Source organism: Ornithorhynchus anatinus, chromosome 14 (genome assembly GCF_004115215.2).
Source record: "Ornithorhynchus anatinus isolate Pmale09 chromosome 14, mOrnAna1.pri.v4, whole genome shotgun sequence".
Lineage (NCBI taxonomy): Eukaryota > Metazoa > Chordata > Mammalia > Monotremata > Ornithorhynchidae > Ornithorhynchus > Ornithorhynchus anatinus.
In genome coordinates this window covers 51,620,974-51,641,960 of record NC_041741.1, presented here as the reverse complement: position 1 = coordinate 51,641,960, position 20,987 = coordinate 51,620,974, and the positions used below count along the sequence as shown (strand labels likewise).

General features: G+C 61.4%; 2 protein-coding genes across 7 annotated transcripts in view; one reads left to right on the top strand and one right to left on the bottom strand.

Annotated features, from left to right (window-relative positions):
• The first annotated feature begins 504 nt into the window (after nucleotides 1-504).
• FAM118A (family with sequence similarity 118 member A) lies at nucleotides 505-15,547 on the top strand. Of its 6 annotated transcripts, none has more exons than XM_029079446.2 (10): nucleotides 505-637; nucleotides 3,618-3,678; nucleotides 7,404-7,444; nucleotides 8,664-8,916; nucleotides 10,255-10,476; nucleotides 10,770-10,898; nucleotides 11,888-12,173; nucleotides 12,608-12,640; nucleotides 14,567-14,650; nucleotides 15,187-15,547. In XM_029079446.2, exons 3-10 carry the CDS (start codon nucleotides 7,413-7,415, stop codon nucleotides 15,204-15,206), a joined length of 1,059 nt encoding a protein of 352 aa, XP_028935279.1. In that variant the 5' UTR covers nucleotides 505-637; nucleotides 3,618-3,678; nucleotides 7,404-7,412; the 3' UTR covers nucleotides 15,207-15,547. The 6 variants fall into 6 exon arrangements, with proteins under 6 accessions (XP_028935279.1, XP_028935280.1, XP_028935277.1 ...); XM_029079444.1 differs by lacking the exon at nucleotides 505-637 and adding an exon at nucleotides 1,052-1,091; XM_029079445.1 differs by lacking the exon at nucleotides 505-637 and adding an exon at nucleotides 1,067-1,084.
• A 1,889-nt stretch (nucleotides 15,548-17,436) lies between these two features.
• Nucleotides 17,437-20,987, bottom strand: part of SMC1B (structural maintenance of chromosomes 1B) — a 40,539-nt gene continuing 36,988 nt past the window's right edge. The window contains exons 23-25 of the mRNA XM_029079367.2: nucleotides 19,911-19,980; nucleotides 18,131-18,241; nucleotides 17,437-17,831 (exon numbers count right to left, since the gene is read on the bottom strand). Of these exons, the coding sequence (XP_028935200.1) occupies nucleotides 17,718-17,831; nucleotides 18,131-18,241; nucleotides 19,911-19,980 (295 nt within the window). The 3' untranslated portion in view covers nucleotides 17,437-17,717. The remainder of the gene's footprint in view (nucleotides 17,832-18,130; nucleotides 18,242-19,910; nucleotides 19,981-20,987) is intronic.

The window sequence follows — 20,987 nt, the reverse complement described above, 5'->3', positions numbered from 1 at the left end:
TCTAAATGCGATGGAATGAATGAATGAATGAATGAATGAATGAATGAATGAATGAATGAATGAATGAATGAGGAGGGGGCGGAAGGGGTGTGTTGGGTGGTTGGGGCGGGGGGGGGGGGGGGAGGAGGAGGAGGAGGGGCCTTCACACCTCACCGCACAACGGCCGCGCGCCTGCGCACAGGCGCGCCACACACACGCGCGCGCGCGCGCACACACAGAGCGCCAGAGCGCGCGCGCCGCGGGCGGGGCCCCCGTGGGAGGGAGAGAGGGAGGGGGGAGGGAGAGAGGGAGGGGAGAGGGAGACAGTGCGCGCGCGCGCGCGCGACGGGTCGAGGGCGGGGAGCGGGAGAGAGGGTGCGCGCGCGCGCCAGGTCGAGGGACGGGGAGGGCGAGGGCGCGCGCGCGCCAGGTCCGGGGAGGGAGGGGGGAGGGCGAGGGTGCGCGCGCCGGGGCTCTGGGGGGGTGTGTGTGTGTGTGAGTGTGTGGGGGGGGGGAGAGGGCGCGCGCGCCGCCTGTCCGAGCGTCCGTGTGAGGAAGGACCGACCGCCCGTCCGCCCGCCCGTCCGCCCGCCCGTGTGCCTGTGTGGGGGGCCCCGGCGGAGCAGCGGGAGAACACCGGACCCGCCGCCGCCGCCGGGTTGGTGCCGGGGCAAGGGCCGGGTGGGGCGGGCGGGCGGGGGTGGGTGGGGTCGGGAGGGAGGGAGGGAGCGCCTTGGTGAGGGACGCTGCGACCCCTGACCTCCTCTCCTCTCCTCTCCCCTTCTCTTCCCTTTCCCTCCGGCCCCCCTCGGGCGGGCCCCCCGCAGCCCGGCCCGGGAGTCCCAGAGCCCGCCTCGCAGCCGCCCCCGAAAACCGCCAGCCGCACGTGGCGCGGCCTCGTTACTCGGCGCACCCGGGAAGCGCTTAACGAAGGCCACCGTCGTCATCATTATTGTTATTACTGGCGGCTGCGGGCCGGTGGGCCGGGCGCTGCCCTTCTCCGGGCCTCAGGGACCTCATCCGTCAAATGGGGATGAAGACCGTGAGCCTCACGTGGGACCACCCGATGACCCCGGATCTCCCCCAGCGCTGACCACGGCGCTTGGTACATAGTAAGCGCGTAACAAAAAACAACCTTATTATTCTTTGGCTCCCTGGGCTGTCGGGAGCGTTACCCCCTTCCCAGACTCTCACTTTCCCTTCCCCTACCCTCTTTCCTTCACCTTCTCCCCATCCCCTGCCATCCCGGCACTCCCCCCCCTTCTCTCCCCATCAATGTTAGTATTTGTTAAGCGTTCACTATGTGCCAAGCGCTGTTCTAAGCGCCGGGGTAGATACGAGGTCATCAGGGTGTCCCACGTGGGGCCCACCGTCTTAAGCCCCATTTTCCAGCCGAGGTCGTTGAGGCCCAGAGGCTGGCCCGAGGTCACACAGCAGACGAGTGGCAGAGCCGGGATTAGAACCCACATCCTCAGACTCCCAAGCCCGGGCTCCTGCCGTGAAGCCACGCTGCTTCCCTAACTTTTCTTTCTCTCCCCCTTTGGTTCACTTCGTGGCCCCTGCTCGAGAGGTCCCCATTCAATCATCATCTTTATTGAGCGCTTACTGTGTGCAAGGCGCTCTACTAAGCACGTGGGAGAGGAGGACTAAGTAAGACTAAGCCCCCCCAGCTCCTCCACTCCCCTTCCCTCACCCTGACTTGCCCCCTTTGCTCTTCCCCCTCCCACAGCACTTTGGTATATATGTACGGATCTATAATTCTGTTTATATTGATGCCTGTTTCCTTCTTTTGATATGTCTCCTCCCCACCCCCCTAAACTTTGAGTCTATTGTGGGCAGGGATCATCTCTCTTTATTGCTATATTGCACTTTCCAAGCGCTTGGTATCGAACTCTGAGCACAGTGAGTACTCAATAAATACAACTGAATGAGCGAAGGAATGAATAGGACACAACATTAAAACAAGACACATTCCCCAGCCATAAGGTCTAGAGGGGGAATTGGACGTTAATGTAAAAAAAAAAAAATCACGGATGTGGACATAAGTGCTGGGGGGCCGGGTGGGGGGCTGGTGAATAAAGGGCGGACGCAGAACGGACGAAGAAGGAAGTGGGAAAAGAGGAAATGAGGGCTTGGTCAGGGAAGGCCGCTTGGAGGAGATGGACCTTCAATAAGGCTTTTGGGGGAGAAGAAGTGGATATTGTTGGATATTCATTCAGTCGTATCGAGCGCTTACTCTGTGTAGAGTACTGGACTAAGCTCTTGGGACACTACAGTATAACAACAGACATTCCCTGCCCACAATAAGCCTATTGTCTAGAGATGGGGAGTCGGACATCATTATAAAACCAGTGACAGATACGTACCTACGTGCCACGGGGCTGGGAGGAGGGATGAGCGAAGGGGAGCCAGTCAGGGTGATGCAGAAGAAAGTGGGAGAAGAGGAAAGGAGGGCTTAGTCAGGGAAGGCCTCTTGGAGGAAGTGTGCCCTCAATAAGGGAAGGGAAGGGGAGAGTCATTGTGTGTCAGATTTGAGGAGGGAGGGCGTTCCAGGCCAGAGGCGGGACGTGGCGGAGGTGTCGGCGGCCAGCTAGACGAGATCGAGGCCCAGGGAGAAGGTTGGCATTAGAGGAGCGAAGTGTGCGGGCTGGGTTGGAGGGGGAGGGGACAGGGTGTCTGCTTTAAAGCCATTGGTAAGGAGTTGCTGTTTGATGCGGAGGTGGATGGGCAACCGCTGGAGGTTCTCGAGGAGTGGGGAAACAGGGCCAGAGTGGTTTTTGTAGATAAATGATCGGGGCAGCAGAGCAAAGTCTGGATTGGAACGGGGAGAGACTAGCTGGAGGCTGGGAGGTCAGCAAGGAGGCACGTACAGTCACTAATCAAGGTGGGATAGGAGAAGTGCGTGGATTAACGTGGGAGCAGTTTGGATGGATTTCAGCCGTGTTGTGAAGGTTAAGCCGACAGGATTTAGTGATAGATTAGTGAGAAGCAGCTTGGCCTAGGGAAAAGAGCATGGGCCTGAGAGTTAGAAGGAGCCGGGTTTTAATCCCGGCTCTGCCGCTTGTCTGCTGTGTTGCTTTAGGCAAGTCACTTCACTTCTCTGCCCCAGTTCCCTCATCTGTAAAATGGTGATTAAGACGGTGAGCCCTATGTGGGATAGGGACCGCGTCCAACACGATTATCTTGTATCTGTCTCAGAGCTTAAAATAGTGCTTGACACATAATAAGTGCTTAAACAATACCATTATTATTGTCGTTATGATTATTATAACAGATTGAATATGTGGGTCGTATGAGAGAGCGGAGTCGAGGATAACGCCAAGGTTACTGGCTTGTGAGACAGGAAGGATGGTGGTGCCTCCCGCAGTGCTGGGAAAGTCAGGGGGAAGACGGGGTTTGGCTGGGAAGTTAAGGAGTTCTGTTTTGGACCCGTTAAATTTGAGATGATGGCAGGACGTCCAAGTAGAGACGTCTTGAAGACGGGAACTGCGAGACTGCAGAGAGGGAGAGCGATCGGGGCTGGAGAGGGAGATATGGGAATCATCCTCATAGAGGCGGGAGTTGAAGCCGTGGGAGCGAATGGGTTCTCCCCACTCTTGGCATCTTTCCATTCCCACCATCTCCTCCCTCTGCCACAGCTGTTTGGAACCCTGAGCTCGGAGAAGTTTTGTCTGCTCTTCGGTGAGATCGTCTGCGTGGGTGAGGCTTTCTCCTTGAACTGCTGTGGCTCTGCTCTGTTCTTGCTCTGGTCCATTTCACCGCTCTCCTGACACCTCTAGTGGAGAAAAAGGAAGAAGAGAGAGTGTCTAGCCAAGAAAGTGTTGTGCTACTTGGAAGCACCTACCTGGAAGTCGATCTTGGAAAGGCTGATCCTAAAATTTGGGGGTTTGGGAGCTTAGCACAGTGCTTTGCACACAGTAAAGCGCTTAGTAAATATGGTTGAATGAATGAAAGGGACTTGGAGAAACCCAGAACCCTCCCACCAGACAAGCAAATCATTCCAACACGGAATCACAATCATTTAGTAAGGGCTTTAACAGTGCCCGGAGCGCTGTGTACTGGGAGGATTATCCAGCCTCTCTGATCAAGACAATTCCTGGCCTTCTAGGAGCTCTCTGTCAAAGAGAGAGGGAGAATACGTTATCTTGTCCTTGTTGTTTCATTCATTCACTCAGTAGTATTTATTGAGCGCTTACTATGTGCAGAGCACTGTACTAAGCGCTTGGAATGTACAATTCGGCAACAGATAGAGACCATCTCTGCCCAGTGACGGGCTCACAGTCTAAAAGGAGGATGAGGAAACAGAGGCCTGGAGAGGTCAAGTGATCTGTTTAAGTTCACACAGCAGGCCGGGGACTGAGATGGAACCCAAGTCTCCCGACTCCCAGTCCGCCACCCGAATCTCAGCTTCCGGTCGGTTCCGACCCCCAAGATCTCTCGCTGAACCTTTTGCGTAGGCAGTGTTCCCCACTGCAAAGTTTTCTATTTAGTGTCCCTTGGTGGGCAAGGAGATAGAAATGGTGGGGTGGGGTTTTTTTGGTGGATTTTCTTTGCCTTGGGCTCCCCTGAAAATAGCTGTCTTTACATGTTCCTCATCAAGGCCTTAGGATTCTAGCTTAGCTAAGCGCTAGGGTAGATACAAGGTAATCGGGTCGGACATGGTCCCTGTCCCACGTGGGGCTTACAGTCTCAACTCCCCATTTTACAGTCGAGGTAACCGAGGCTCGGAGAAGTGAATCGACTTGCCTAAGATTCTACAGCAGACAAGTAGCGGAGCTGCGATTAGAACCCAGTTCCTTCTTTGGGGTCTGGGCTCGATCAACTACGCTACGTTGCTTCTCCCGTTCAGAATTAAGCATCCGTCCCTTTTTCTCCAACCTTAAAAGAACGGAAACAAGCCCAGACTGAAAGGAATGAAAAAGAGTCACTTAGAATGAGCTGTGTTCTTCTGTGGGGGGGAGGGAGGGAGAAGAGAGAGAAAGGTAAGAGAGATTGTGTGTGTGTGTTCGTGTGTAGTGTGTGTGTAGATAGGTGCACCTGTTTTAGATGGGATGTGTCCTTTTGGAAGGCCCGGGCTTCCCGGAGCCCCGGTCTGGACCCGCTTTCCCAGTTTGTACAAAGAGACTGTTGAGGAGGCCAGGGAAGACAGCTGGCAAATTTGACCTTAGAATCCGGTCAGTTCCACTCCCTGACCCAGACTAATGAGTTGGAATTGCTTACCTGCAGCAAAGAGGTAAAGCAAACAGACTTAGAGCCAAACGGACAAAAATATCTCAAGTCAGGAAAAGGAGGCTTTATCCTGTGCCCAAAGTGAACCCGGAAGGCAGAGTTACCATGAGGCCTCAGTTTTGATCACAGTGGAAAGGAAAGGAAAAGATCAGCGAGGCAAAAAAAAAGCCAAAAACATTTTTGGCGTGCCCGGCTGTGCCACCTGTCTGTTGTGTGACCTTGGCCAAGGCACTTCAATTCTTTGGCCTATGTTCCCGCATCTGTAAAATGGGGACAAAGAGTGTAAATCCCATGTGCGACAGGAACTGGGCCCAAACTGATGAACCTATATCTACCCCAGGACTTAGAACAATGCTTGGCACATAGTAAATGCTTAACAAGTACGACGATGATGATGACGGTGATGATTATTGTTAAATTCGGGAAAAATCCCAGGTTCGGCTCGAGTGAGTAATGTTAGCCCATCTCATTTGTAGGTCAGTGCTGAGAATCGGTCCAACTGCCAAGCTTGCTGTGGCCATCTGTTCCGCTTTTTAAAACTAGATGAATGGGAATATAATTGCGTAGGATGCTCGAAGACCAGAGCTTTGCCGGGAGTGTCCCCCCCGCCCCCCTCCAGCTGACCGAGCCCTTTCTGTCCTGTCCTTTCTTGGCCGTCACCCTTTCCGTCCCGGCCACCCTCCCCAGGGGACCCCTCCAAAGGCAGTATCTTCCCGTTGACTGATTGATTTCCCTCTCCGATCCCCACTATTAGATTTCGTTGTGGTCTATAGTCAGCACCGACGGTGGGCTCCAGTCCTGTAGACTGGAAGCTCCTCATGGGCAGGGAACGTGTCTACCGACTCTGTTGTATTGGATTCTCCTAAGCAGTTAGCACAGTGCCCGCCACACAGCGAGCACTCAGTAAATACCAGCGATGGACTGCTTAGCTGAGCTCCGTGCCGAGGCCTGGGGAAGAGCCATATCGTGCAGCCCCTGACCACGGGCCTCGCAGCGTGCCATTCCCAGGGCAGGGGCGAGGGCCGGGTCGCCGTGGGCAGGGAACGTGTATACCAACTCTGGTTGCATTGGATTCTCCCAAGCCTGTAGTACAGTGGTCTGCACAGAGTGAGCTCTCAATAAATACCACTGATGACGACGATGTCTTCGCCGGCCTTTGTCCGATCATATCCACAGTGGGATCCACTGGCCCTTTGGATCATCTTGAAACACTTCTGTTTGCCTCAGGGAGCAGGAGAGGGGATGAGGGGCTGTTGCTGGTGAGACCACGTTGCCCATCAGCTCTGCCCCCATCTGCCTCCCTCTTGACCATCCGCTCCCCCCCGCAGCCTCCCCTCCCTACCGCACATACACACACGGAGTGGGCGAATGGAAGTCCCACAGCTGATTTTTGAGTCTCCCTGATGGCTCTCTGGAGACCTGACATTTATTCATCATCGTCGTCTTCATCATCATCATCATCATCATTGATAATTAAGTTCTTACTATGTAATAATAATGACGGTATTTGTTAAGCGCTTAAATATTTAATAATAATGTTGGTATTTGTTAAGCGCTTACTATGTGCAGAGCACTGTTCTAAGCGGTGAGGTAGATACAGGGTCATCAGGTTGCCCCACGTGAGGCTCACAGTCTTAGTCCCCATTTTACAGATGAGGTAACTGAGGCCCAGAGAAGTTAAGTGACTCGCCCACAGTCACACAGCTGACAAGTGGCAGAGCCCGGAGTCGAACCCATGACCTCTGACTCCCAAGCCCATGCTCTTTCCACTGAGCCACGCTGCTTCCTAAGCATTGTACTCAGTGCTGGGGTAGTCACCAAATAATTAGAATGAACACAGTCCCTGTCCCACAAGGGACTCCCAGTCTACGTGGGAGAGACAACAGGTATTGAATCCCCATTTTACAGGTTAGGAAACTAAGGCCCAGTGACGCGACTTGGCCAAGACCCCTCAGCAGGCACGTGGCGGCTGAGAACCCAGGTTCCCCGACCCCTGGGCCCGTGTCCTTTCCACCGGGCCCCACGGTCATCACGAGGGTTGGTGGGAGTTGTTGCGGGGGGGCCTTCCGGGTGGTTGGTTTTCGTCCCCGGGCCCCAGGTCGGGTCCGGGCAAGTCAAACGGCAGCGCGCTCCTCCGGTGGGGGAAACACCCCTGAACCAGCGATCACCGCGGCTACTTGTCTCTTTGCCCATAGGGCCTACAGATGGATCCAGCGGGAAGCAAGCAAAAATCCAGGTAAATGGAAGCCAGGGCCTGCGGCGGGGCCTCGCCAGGCCTTCCGGTTCACCCCGCCGGCCCCTGGGGCTCCCGCCAGGAGGCCCGCTCACCCCTCGGCTTACGGAGAACAGGCCCCGAGATCCCCTGCCATCGGGAGGCCTCCCGTCATCGGGGAGCCCACCGGCTCTCACGGCCACAGCTCGCTTGTCTGGGATGTCGGCGGGTGGCCTCGTTGGTTCAGCGAGCTCCAGTGGCCGCCGTGCCCGTCATTGGGCGGGTGGCCCCGAGCTGCATGGGGAGGGGACCGGTGCCGATGACCTTCACCGGGCCAGAAAGGAGGTCCTGGACCATCCCTGAGGGTCAGGCCCCTGCGTTCTCAATTTCGCCCTCACCCCCAGCTGCCGCCGGCCCCCCAACTTCCCTTAGCGATGGGCTCCGGGCCTCCCCCCAAAAGCTCCCCCGCGGGATGGGCCGCCTGCTCTCTGATCCGCATCCCGGCTTGGGCTGATAAAAGCCTCCTGGGGCCCACTACCTCCCTGTCTGCCGCCTCGAGGCAACAGCTGCCCCGGGAGCTTGGTCAGTTTTCTGTTACAGGCTTGACCCTGACCTCCTCCTCCTCCCCCTCCCCCAGCACCCGCAGCACCCATGACCACAGCTGCCCGAGTGGCCAGTCCCATGCCAGTGTCAGGGTTGGACAATCTCGCACGGAACTGGAAAAATAATAATTGTGCCATTTGTTAAGTGCTTGCTATATGCCAAGCACTGTACTAAGCGCTGGGGTAGATGCAGGATAATCGGGCCGGACCCAATGTCTGTCCCACATGGCTCCCAGTCTAAGGGGGAGGGAGACCGGGTACCGAGTTCCCATTTAACAGAGGGAGACCGGGTACCGAGTTCCCATTTAACAGATGAGGAAATGGAGGCCCAGAGAAGTGAAGCGACTTGCCCCAGGTCGCCCTGGCAAGTGGCAGAGCCGGGATTTGAACCCAGGTCCTCTGACTCCCAGGCCCGGGCTCTTCCCGCTAGGCCACGCTTGTTCTCCAGGAGCCGGAAAGGGGCGGAGCGGGAGGCAGGCAAGCGCAGGTGGTGGAGGAAGAAGCCGAGGTGGGAGGAAGGGCAGCTGGGAGCGGCCTCGGGGGTAGGGGACGGTGGGGCCTCCTCACCTGGCGGGCGGGGATGGGCCTGCGCTCTGGTCCGGGCCGAGCCGGGCCTCCCGGCCCCTCCCTTGTCAATGCAGGAAGTTTCTGAAGAGCCTGGTGAGGAAGCAGCCCCAGGACCTGCTGCTGGTGATGGGCACGGGGGTCAGCGCCGCCGTGGCCCCCGGGATCCCGGCGCTCTGCTCCTGGAGGGGCTGCATCGAGGCCGTCATCGAGGCGGCCGACCAGCTGGAGGTCCTGCACCCTGGGGACGTGGCCGAGTTTCGGAAGAAAGTGGTCAAGGACCGGGACCTGCTCGTGGTCGCCCACGACCTGATCCGGAAGATGTCGCCGGTGAGTGGCTCCCCCGGCCCCGCCCCAGCCCCGCCCCGGACCCTCCGACCCCGGTGCCGGGTGGGTGCGGGAGAGGTCCCGGGAAAGGGCCGGTGGCGACCGATTCTTCCCACACGGGTGGGCTGGTTACTCATTAGGGCTCTTGAGCACCGCGTTGGATACGAGGTAATCCGCTCGGACCCAGTCTCCGGCTAAGAGGTGGGAAGAGCAGGTTGAGGTGAGGAAACTGAGGCCCCGTGGGGTGGTGACTTGCCCGCAGTCACCCGGGTGGCCAGGCAGTGCTGGGATTCAAACCCGCCCTCCTGCCCCCGAGCCCCAGGCTCTTTCCATGAGGCCGCACCGTCCCTTGGGTCGGGCAGGCTGCCACTGGAGTTTAGGTCAGGCAGGAAGAGCGGGGCTTAGAGGACTCTCCTGGGGTTCGAGGACTGATTGTGGAGGCTGTTGTGGGGAGTCCCGCGCTGATTGCTGCTGCTGCTGCTGCTGCTGCTACTAAGAACCAGGCTCAGCTTCCCCCACCCCTCCTTCCCTCCCTCCCTCCCGGCTCCGGTCCGGTCCGCTCCATCTTCCCAAGGCAGGGTCACCGGAGGTGGTCCCGGCTCCGCCCAAGGCGCCAGGCTTCCCGAGAGCGCTCTCGGAACTGCTGATCCGGCCCACCCCCTAGACCAGCCCCACGCGCTGGGTCCCCGGGCAGAGAGCGCACAGGTCACCCCTCGTTTCCCCGCCCGGCTCCACATTCTCTCCTGAGGAAGCTATGGCGGACGAGAGCGAGGAGCTGGGTCATGCCCGAGGCCCAGTGCTCCTTCCTTCCCAGGCCCCTCCCTAGTCTCCTGGCCCTCTGCCAGGGGCGGGGGCAAGCTTCCGTCCTCGGCCTGGCCCCCGGTCCCATCCCGCCCGGTCGCCGTGTCATGAATCACTCTCTCTCCTGCCGCCGCACCTGTGCCACCCGTCCACCCGGCCCGGACCTCCCTCCCTCCCTTTCTCTTTCCCTCTCTTCTTTGGGGAGCGAGAGGCAGACACACACAGACAAACCCGCCAGAGTTAACGGCCTCTCCCCGGGCCCACTTCTTTCTGGCGGGATCCCAGCCGGCCCCATCTACCCCTCCGTCCCGGTGGCGGTGGCGGTGGCGGTCAGCGGAGCAGAGGTGGGGGCGAGGGAGGCCTTAGGAGCCGGACGGGTGAAGAGCAAGTCGAGTGTGGGTGGTCAGGTGGAAAGGCGGGCGGTCCGCTCCCTCTCGTCCAGCCCCCGACGGTGGACGGTGAAGCCCCGTCGCTGGCGGGCCCCTGACGCGGAGATGCCTTTCTCCCTTCCTCTCTCTCCCTCCGTCCCTCCCCCTGCAGCGCACCGGAGACACCAAGCCCAACTTCTTCCAGGACTGCCTGATGGAGGTGTTCGACAGCCTGGAGCAGCACATCCGGGACCCCGGCGTGCTGCAGTCCATCCTCAGCCTCATGGAGAGGGGCACCATGGTGCTCACCACCAACTACGACAACCTGCTGGAGATTTTTGGCCAGCAGCAGAGCAAGCCGATGGAATCCTTGGACCTGAAGGATAAGACCAAGGTACCGAGAGGGCAGGGCGGGCGGGCGGCGGTCTCCCTTCCTTGGCCTTCGTGGGCTCCGCTGCCGGCGAGGAACTGTGACGGTGATGTCGAAGCGAGCCTTTGGAGGGAGCGCTCCCACCCCAAACGGCCAGATTGGCACGGGCCCCGCTCCGTCCTTGGCCACCTCTGGCCGGAAGCGGCGGTCCGAGGGCCATGGCGGGCTCCGTGCGGAATCGGGGGGACCGGAGAGCCCGCTGCCCCGTTCTCGGGAGCGGAGCAGGACGGCAGGTCACGACTCGGGCCTTTTTCCAGGTCCTCCAGTGGGCGAGGGGACACATGAAATACGGCGTCCTCCATATCCACGGCTTGTACACCGACCCCTGCGGCCTGGTTTTGGACCCTTCCGGCTATAAAGATGTGACTCAGGACCCGGAAGTCATGGTACGCTCGCCGGCCTGGCCCGGTTCGGAGGCGGGGTGGGGAGGCTTCTCAGTGGGTGGAAGGGGAGAGTGTCCCCCTGCCTGTCTGTTTCTAGTGCCAGCCACCCGCGGAGGGCCTCGCGGGGAGGGCGGTTGCCTCAAGCCCTTTTTACTGCTGGGGAGACCAAGGCCAAAGGCCGTGGGAATGAGGAACAGAGGCTGGCTGGGGACCTCTCGGTTCTGACTCGGTCCTGCTCCTCCTCCGTCCCGTCCCTGCCCTCTGGTGAAGTGAGGGGGAGCCGGGGTGGATCTGGTAGGGCACAGGCGAGAAAGTGCCGCTCCGTCCTCAGTCAGGACGTGCGTTCCAGCGTCTGGGTTCCCTCGGAGAGCGTCGCTGTCACGGGGGGGATCGTCCTCGATGAGGCCCGCCTTGCCAGTGGCGAGGCCGGCAACGGTGGTTCATCCCCACGCTCCCATCCTCCTCCCCCAGCCGGGAGGATTTCACAGTCTTCACGGCCCAAGGAGGCCTCGGGGGAGAGACGGTCCCCTCGGTGCCAACGTCATCTAGCGGCTCCTTCCCCTTCAGTCAGTGGAAGGTATTTGTTGAGCTCTTGTTCCGGATCGCTGTCCTGAGCGCTGGGGAGAGCACGGGAGAGTTAGTAGACGTGATCCTCTCCCTCCAGGAGCTTACAGTCTACTGGGCGCAGAGCACTGAACTGAGCGCTTCGGAGAGTACGGTAGAGTTAGTGGACGGGATCCCTGCCCTCGAGGAGCTTACGGGCCTCTGGGGGCAGAGCGCCGCTCTCGGTGCTGGGCAGAGTAGAGTAGGTGGGCACGGTCCTCCGCTCACCCTTCTCTCCTTCCAGTCTCCCTTACTGTCTTCCCAAGGGAGGGGTGGCCTAGGAGATCCCCCCCACCCCAGGAAGGCCCCCGATGGTCCCGGGCCAGCTCGGGGCCAAGGCGCCCCCAGTGATGGGGCCCCGTGGCTCTGTCTCTGGCCTCCCCGGCCAGGAAGTGCTGCAGAACCTCTACCGGACCAAGTCGTTCCTGTTCATGGGCTGCGGGGAGACGCTGCGGGACCAGATCTTCCAGGCGCTCTTCCTCTACTCGGTGCCGGACCAGGTGGGCCTGGAGCACTACATGGTGGTGCTCAAGGAGGACGAGGACCGCTTCTTCAAGCACCAGGCCGACATGCTCCTGCACGGCATCAAGGTGGTCTCCTACGGGGACTGCTTCGACCGCTTCCCCGAGTACGTGCGGGACCTGGCCTCGCACATCTGCAGACAGCGAAGTCCGGGTGAGCCGGCGGTAGGGGCGATGACGGCGGCGGGAGTCCCGGGTTCGGGGGCCGGGGAAATGGCCACCGAGGGCTCCTGGAACTTGCCGAGAACGAAGCGGGTCCCCTCTCCTTCCCCGCCCCAGGAGCGAAAATAACCCCTTCTCTATTTGGGGCCGGGGCCAGGAAGTAGAGGCGGCCCCAGATGCCCGGTGGCCCCAGGCCCCCGGCCCCCCAAGGGCAGGGAGCGGGGCAGCGGGCTGAGGTGGTTTCTGGCCCTGGCCGCCGCCCACTTCTCGGTCCCGGTCCCCGGCGGCACCGACACGGGCTTCGTTCCCGAAGGCCCAGGGCCTCGGGGGCTGAGGGGCGGCACTCCCTCTTGCCGCCGATGGAGCCCCGGAGAGACCGTCCCGCTTCCCTCTGCTCACTTGCCCTCTCCTGTGTCCCTTCTGCAGATACCGACCGCGTGGACAGCACGACGTTACTGGGTAAAGCGTTGTTGCGTTCCCTCGTGGTTCACGGGGGCGAGAGGGCGGGGCGGGGCCGGGCGGCCCACGGAGACCCTCCCGGGCGTGCTCGCGCCGGGACGGGACCGCGGGGGCCGGAGGAGGGAAGGGAGCTCGCCGTCGGATAAGTGACGGTATTCGTCTCCATCACCAAAGGCAGCTTGCGGGGCCTCTCCGTCGTGGCCGCCCGGGGCCGAGGGCGGTGAGGAGGCGGGGGGCGGGGGGGCGGCGCGCGGGACAAGTCTGTACGGGGAGAAATGGGCTCCGGGCTCATTTCTCTGCGACCGAGGGTTCGGGCGGGGGCGGCCTCTCCCAGCGTTCCCCAATCCCGGCCCGTGGGCCGCACGGCTCCCGTTGTCCCTGGCACTTGGCCGAGCTTGGGGGACCCGACCGTCCCAGGGCGACCGGACAGCCGGTCCCCACCGGGCCTCTGGGAGCCCCGGGTCTCGCTCGGCTTCGGGAGACCACTCAGACCCGCCGCCCAGTTCGTCTCGATTGTTCCGGCGGCGCTCCGCCCAGGAAGATAAAACCGACTGCCGGAGGAGCAAGGGTCGCCGAAACTCCCTTCCTTCTGCTGGAAAACTCCCGTCCCGGGCTAGGCCGCGCTTCCCCGGGCTCGCCCCAGGAAGGCTTTGTGGTCCGCCCGGCGGTCTCGCTTTCCGCCCTCGGCCCCGCGGTCAGCGGCCACGGCCCCGTCACCGGCGTGAATTCTGGCCCGTGGGAAGCGTTCCCGCCCCCGGCCAAGGGCGGTAGGCAGTGGTCTGGGGATTCTAAGGCGGGGGTTTTACAGCCAGAGAAATGGGGCTCGAAGTTGGGTCCCCTTCCCGGAGTGTCTGTTTTGCGCCAGCCTCCCCCCGGCGCCCCCCGTGTGGAACCCACTTCACGTGCTGGCGTATCTGGGCCCGTGGAGATGTGAGGGGGCCCGGCGCCAACCGGTCATCGGCGCCGATCGTTGCCCCTTCGGACCTTCCTCTCCATCTCGCAGAGGTCTCTTCTGCGGGCACTGCCGCGGGAGAAGCAGTGGCGAGTGCGTGTGCTCCGCCCCCTCGGTGTGCAGTGCCCCACCGGCAATCTGGGCGGGCCGGGAGGTAGGGAGCGGGCGGGGCAGCTGGCTTTCCGCCATCCCTGGGGACGTCGGAGGAAATCGACCCCCGGCACAAGTCCGAGCCCTCCCCGTTGGTTCGTGCTGAGCTTGGGGCTGGACTGAGCCAGAGGGGAGCGACTCCTTTTCTCTGGCTCTTTCTCTGTGTCTCTCTCTCTCCCCCTCTGTCACTCAAACCGCCGCGCCCCCCCGCCCGCAGAACAAACACTGTGGCTCAAGGTCGAAATGGAGCGGGGGGCCCAGTCCACCCCAAAGACTGACTCGGCTTTGGTGGAAGCCGGGCCCGGCCCTAGCTTGTCGCGAACGTTTGAGTCACTTTCCCGCCCTGGGCTCGCCCGGTTCCCCCGCGCCCATCCCCCGCCCGCCCCTTGGCACCGTAGCCTCCGGCGCCTCCGGCTTTGGCGCTTATTTCAGGGGTGGGCCTTCATTTTTCCCTGCAGAAAACAGGGACAAGTTTTGGTGTCAAGGCTCGCCATCAACCGTCCCCCTCCGACGACGCTCTGCTCCGGGCCCCGCCGCCCCCCGCTCGCCCTCTCTGCCTCTCCCAGCACCTTCCCCGCGGACCACCCCCATCCCTCCCCATTGCCCAGAGGGAAGGCGGAGGGGCGGCGGAGGGGCCCCCGCTAAGGAATTGCAGCCGCCCGATCCGGAAGGAAGCCGGTGGCCGGGCGAGTTGGGCCCGGCCCGCTCGCCCGCGGTCCCCGGCGCCGCTGTCCGTCCGTCGGGTGTCACGCCGGGGCTGAGGCGGGGAGCCCTCTGCGCGTCCAGCGCCCATTTTCCTTCTAACGAAATCTCCATTGTCGCAGGGACTGCGTGCGTGGACTGCGCAAAGAGGAAGCGGGGAGAGGATGGGATCGAACTTGCCAAAAAAGCCAGAGAGGTGGACGACGGTAGGCTCTCCAGCCTCTCGGGGTCGGGGGGTTGGGAATGCTATCCCTGCTAGGGAGGGAATTCTTGGGGCACAGTTGGGTGTTTTTGCCGCGTCGCTCCCCCTAGAGAAGGCAACCGAGTCCGGTGAGGGCAGCGGAAGTCCGGTTGCAGACCCGGATGGGGCCGGAGCCGGCCGCCCTGGGTAGAGGGGGGGCTTTGGCTTCCGGCCTGGGCGGGGAGGGGGCGGGCCGAGCGTTTGGGGCCGCCGTCCCCGGCGGCCTTCCATGTGGTTGACGGCTTCTTCACAGGAAGTTGTTGCGGAGAGGACAGGTGGGGCGGCCCCGGCTCTCACGTTGGCCGATGGGGGCCGACCACCCCCCCCGGCACCGAACAGACCCTTGTAAGGGCATCGCCGCTCCTCCCGGCGCCTAATGCCTGAGCCCCTAGACTCCCCGCCGTCCGCCCCCGAGCCCGAGGCGGGCGGCTGCGGCGGGTAAGGGGAGGCCCGGACGGATAACACCGGGTACCGGCCCCTGGGGCCTCTCTCTCCTTCCAGATGCCTCGGGACGGTCTTGAGCTCCTCGAGGATGCCTCCGAGTCAGCCGCTCGAAAAGCCAACCTCGGGAAACCACGAGCGGGGGCGTCCGCGGGGACCCCTCCCGCGATTCCCGACGGCGGCCGAGGCCGCCCGGCCCAGCTACCTCAGTCGGCGCTGCCCCTGGGCCGGCGGGGCCGGCCGCCCCCGCCCCCCAGCGCTCCTCGCCCTCTGCCTCCTCGCGGGGAGGGACGAGCCACTCGGGGGGGGGCGGGGGAGCAACAGCGCCGACTCTCGCGTTTCCAACCGCCTGTTACCAACTGGACTGTTTCATTCCTCCGCCTTGTGAAATAGAAAGTAAAAGAGTTATCTACCTGAGGAAGCGATCGAGTCAGCTGAGCATCACGGTGCCGCCTTAGAAATTACAGATCAGTAAAACTATTTCGGATTCTAGAAAGACAAGGTGGCCGGGTGGATAGAGCGCGAGCCCGGGCATCAGAGGCTCTGGGTCTGAACCCGGTTCTGCCCCTTTTCTGCCGGGTGACCTTGGGCGAGTCACTTCACTTCTCTGGGCCTCAGTTACCTCATCTGTAACATGGGGATTAAGAACCGTGAGCTCCACGTGGGACAGGGACCGGGTCCCACTCGATTAACTTGTATCTACTCCAGCACTTAGTACGGTGCCTGGCGCCGCGTAAGCGCTTAACAAATGCCATTAAAAAAAGGTCACGTTAGTAAATAAAATAAAATTAAAACAATGCCTTCACGCCCCAAGAGAGGCAGGAAGAACTCTGGGAGTCAGGGGACCTTGGGTTCTAATCCCGGCTCTGCCACTTGTCCGCCGTGTGACCTTGGGCGAGTCACCTCCCTTCTCGGTGCCTCAGTTCCCTCAACTGCGAAATGGGGATTCAGTTCCCGTTCTCCCTCCTCCAGAGGCTGTGAGCCTCACGTGGGACCCGATGAACCTGTGCCCACCCCGGCGCTTAGCACGGTTCTCGGCACGGTGTACGAGCGCCTGGCCGATACCGCAATCGTCACACGCTCCCGTAGGCTCAGCGGGCGGTCAGTCCAGTCCGTGCCCCCGGAGCTCGGGGGCAGATAAAAAAAAACAGGCCCGCGGCGCTCGGGGACCCCGCGGGAAGGGATTGGGTCTCGTGGATCCGATGCCCCGACCTCGGCGGAGACGCGAGTAAAAGGTGCCTTCGGCCTCGTGAAGCAGGAGTCGGGGCGAAGAGGAGGAGAATCGGAGCGGGGTGCCGCGCTCCGGCCGCCAACGGTCTCCCCAGCGGAACCCCGTGCCGAACGCCGTCATCCGCCGCCCCCCGACCCCCGGACGGGGCCTCGCCACCGGAGCCTTCTGTTTCAGACCCACAGCTCTTCCCAAGCCCTGGCCCGGAGCCCCGCTACCTCACATTGGGTCTCTGGGAGGCCGTGGAACTGAGGACGGGGGCCTGGCTTGGGAGCCTCGGCGCCGGGGGGCGGGGCGGCGGTGGGGACTCCCGTCTGGAGCACGGAAGACCGAAACACGTTTATGTCTCTGTCTGTTCGACGGAACACAAAGCCTTAATAAACCGTGTGTGTTTTACCTGTCGTGTGCTCGCGGCACGGTGAGCGGCGACCGGTTTGCGTGCGGGCTCTGATCTGGCCGTCGCTCGCTGGCTCTCTGGTCCCCTGTGGACGACTCCCCTCCCCCCCCCCCCCCGCCCCCCACTCTATCTCCTCTCCTTAGTTTGAATAAGGGTGTGGGAGCAGCCTTCCAACGAAGCAGCACGGCCCGGTGGATGGCGCCCGGGCCTGGGAGTCGGCAGGTCACGGGTCCCCACCCCCGCTCTGCCGCTCGTCTGCCGTGTGACCCTGGCCCGCTCACTTCACTCCCCTGGGCCTCGGTGACCTCATCTGTCAAATGGGGATTGAGACGGTGAGCCCCGCGTGGGACGGGGGCCGTCCCCCAACCCCATTTATCCGTATCCACCCCGGCGCTTAGTACGGCGCGCGGCTCGTAGTAAGCGCTGGGACAGATACCGTCATCGTTACCGACGGTACCCACCGCGACCGGCGGCGACACACGGGCCGCCCCTCCCCGAGGAGCCCCCCGATTCTGGGGACTCGGAGGGAGGAGCGGGGCTCCGGGCGACCGGCGGCAGCCCGCCCGTCTTCCGACGGCAGGGCCGACCCCACTTCCCCAGACGCCGGCCCGCCGCCGACGCGACCTTCGCGTCGCCGACCGCCGCCACCCCTTCCGCTTCCTACTAGAGACTGGCCGTTCCCGGCTCTTTCGCGAGGCGCCGAAGCGAGGGAGTTTATTTCGAAGAAAGCCCGGCTTGGTGTTCCCAACAATCAAACCGGCAGCTACTTCGGCTTCCTTCGGATGCCTCTGACCTCGGGAACTTCACGGAACTAAGCGGTAGGTTTAACGGAGTCCGGCCGTCCGAGGGACTTTCCGCCTCCCCCGCCGCCCCTCGAAGCCCAGGTGAATTCGGGTTGGGATTTTTCTGAAGAACCACCCGACCTCCTGGGAGCCGGCGGGTACCGTGCACCGGTGAGGGGGCGTCTTAGTCACTGGGCCTGGAGCTTCCCATGGATTTCTTCTTTCGTTCGCTCTCTCCGGGCTCCGGGTAGAGAGTCAGGTCCAGAGTCAGCATTTGGCTAAACATGCAGTCGTCTTGCTGGAAAAGGAGGGGGGACGGGAGGGTCCGGGTCAGCCCGTCGCGGGACCCGACGAACCACGGCCGGCCCGCGGTCCGCAGCGCGGCGCCCTTCTTTTGACTCGAAAAGCGGGCCGCCCGACTTCCGGCGGGCCTCCGGAGAGACCGGACCCGGACACGGGCCGGCGGGCGTTGGGAGAAAATAGCAACGGGCGGGGCGCGGGCGCGCCGTGAGGCGGTCGGGCCGGAGGGAATGGGAACCGCCGGCTGGCCGCCGCGGAGCTCCGAGGCGGACGCGGGAGAGGAGCAGTTATCCTTACCTCTGGATAGACTCCGATCAGCGCATCCGCCTTGGAATAGAACTCTTCCTTTAAGGAGATGACTATCATTTGGAACTGCTCCCGGCTCTGCTCCTTGATGTAACTCGACACCTGGGAAGAGAAGAGGACCCGCCGGGCTCAGCCTCCGGGTGCTGGGTTCTGAGCCTGTGGCTCTCTTTAGGGGCTGCGGCGGGGAGACGGTGATGACGAGGCGGCCTGGGTCGGGGGGCCTTCCCAGAGGCAGCGACTGGTCACTTTTCCCCTTGGGCATCGGGGCCCGGAACCCAAGGAGCAGATGCCGCCAGCTGGCCTTGAGGCCTTTATCGCCTTTGAAGGGAGTCTGGTGGGCAGCGGCCCAAAACTAAACGGGAGGGAGGTGCGGGGGAGACGGGAAAGGGGGATTTGCCAACGGGCCAGGACGTGGGCGCCCGGGAGTGAAGGCGGGGGGGCTCCGGGCTCATCCCCGTAACCGGGAGCCCCCGGGGGAGGGCAGGGACCGCACCCAAACAGACCAACGTGGACTTACCCCCCAGCCCCCGACCCGCCGCTTAGTACAGTGAATGCTGGGCACATAGTAAGTACTTGACAAACAGCCCCATAATTACTATCTTCTTTCTTTATCCCAATCCTTTCTTGCTCTTGATGCGATTTTTTTTTCTCTTTCATATCAACTGTGGTTCGTGTTCTCTTCAAGAGAAAACAAATCAGCCCTTGCATCCGCAGATCAGATTTTCGTCCGGGGCAAGTCAGGTCGACGGTTCAATAGCTAAAATCTCGTAGAGCCCCAGTGAACTGATTTTCACGGTCCTCAGGACTCGGGGATGTATTTATTTTGACCGCTCCGGTGGTAAATACGTGTCTGTCTTCCTCCCGTGGAGGAGTGGGGCCTCTTGGGCAGGGAACGCGGCAGTTTATTCTGTGCTTCCCAAGCAAGTACTCAATAGATGCCTCTAGACTATAAGCTCGTTGTGGCGGGGAATGTGTCTGTTTACTGATGTACTGTACTCTCCCCCGCGCTCAGTACAGTGCTCTGCACGGGGTAAGCGCTCAATAAAGGGAGAGTAAAGTAAGCGAGAAGCAGCGTGGCTTAGTGGATGGAGCGTGGGCCTGAGTTCTAATCCTGGCTCCGCCACGGGTCTGTTGTGTGACCTTGCCAGTCACTTAAATTCACTGTGCCTCTGTTCCCTCGCCTGTGAAAAATGGGGATAGGAGCGTGAGTCCCGAGCAGGACGGGGACTGTGTCCAATCTGATCGACTTGTATATATCCCAGTGATCAGGACAGTGCTCGGCACATAGCAAGCACTTAATAAGTGCCATAATTATTATTATTAATAATGCATACGATTGGCTAAATGCCGTCGCCACCACCGCTGCTAACAGAGAGTCTAAAATGAACAACTGTCCAGGGGAGGAGGAGAGAGTAACCCGCGGAGCTTCCCCGGGCCCCGTTCTCTCGGCGAAGAAAAGGAAAACGTGTTCGGCCAGTTTCCCGCGGGCGCGGATCCATTCTCTGCAGAGCTCCCCGGCCCCAAGGAGGAAACCGAGGAAACCGGAAACCCTTCCCTGCAACGGTCTGGCATCAGGGCCCTTAACTCCTTAGATCGCGGATCTCCTTTGGAACGAGCAACCGAGCCGTCTGCTCTGACTCTGTCTCTTCCGAGGGAGGGTCAGAGAGGCCTGGGGTTTCCTTCCGTGTCGCTGATGCTGTGGCTAAATGCCAACTGCCTACAGTGTGATCCCAGGGTTGGTTCTTTTTGCAAATGGAAGACAGAAACTTACTTTGCCAATGTTGGTGTTATCCAGGGCCGCGTCCACTTCATCCATGACGAAGAAAGGAGCGGGGCGGAAGCTGGAAAGGAAGGAGCAGGGTGGCCGCCGCCGTCAGGGCCCGGCGGAGGTGGGCGGGGGGAGGTCGGCCCCGCCGCAGAGTGCCGCTTCCGTCCGTCCCACCCGCTCCTCCTGTCCTGATTGCTAGGGGAGCCTGGCACACCGGCCCTGATTGACCTTCGGGTTTGCCCAACGTGTCCCCTTCTCCCGCCACAGGTGCCCGCAGGTCCGTCTGTCCATCCTTTCCCCTTCCGGGCCTGGGCCCCAACATTTCCGCTAAGTCAGCGAAGACCTCCGGTCTCGGGCTCGCGACCCGGGAGTGTCTGTTGGAAGCGAGAGGCCGCCGGCCCGAGGCCGGTGCATACGAGGTCCGTGCATACGAGGTGGAGCCCGCCCGCCGCCCACCTCTGCCCGAGCAGAACGGCTGGGTGCCGATCTGCCAGTGTTGGGGGGAATATGATCTGTCTCCATGGCAGAAGGTGTGTGTGTGGCGGGGGGAATATAAAATGCCATATTGTTCCCCCCGGCCACCCCGCCAACCAGGGCACCCCTCGCTGCGTGGGGGGGAGAAGTACCCCCAGCGGCAATTGCTGGCAGGAAGCAGAATGGGGCAAAAATCAAGCGGCACAGGTCAGATGGTGATTCCTGCCGGAAGCGAGGGTAGCACGGACCCCGGGCCGTTGGTTGTTCGCGGGGGCCGTTGGGGGAATAGAAGCAGCGTGGCCTAATGGATAGAGCCCGTGCCTGTAAGTCAGAAGGACCTGGATTCTAATCCCTCCTCCACCACTTGTCTGCTGTGCGACCTTGGACACTTCACTTCTCTGGGCCTCAGTTCCCTCTTCTATACAAAAGGGTTGAAAACTCTGAGCCCCATGTGGGACAGGGACTATGTCCAACCCAATTTGCTTGTATCCACCCCAGAACTTAGTACGAAACTTAAGAAATACCACAGTTAATCTCCATTTTCCATTGCGATCCACCTTCTCAAGAGACCGCCGGGAACCCAGAGCTTTCGGCTGGGATCATCGG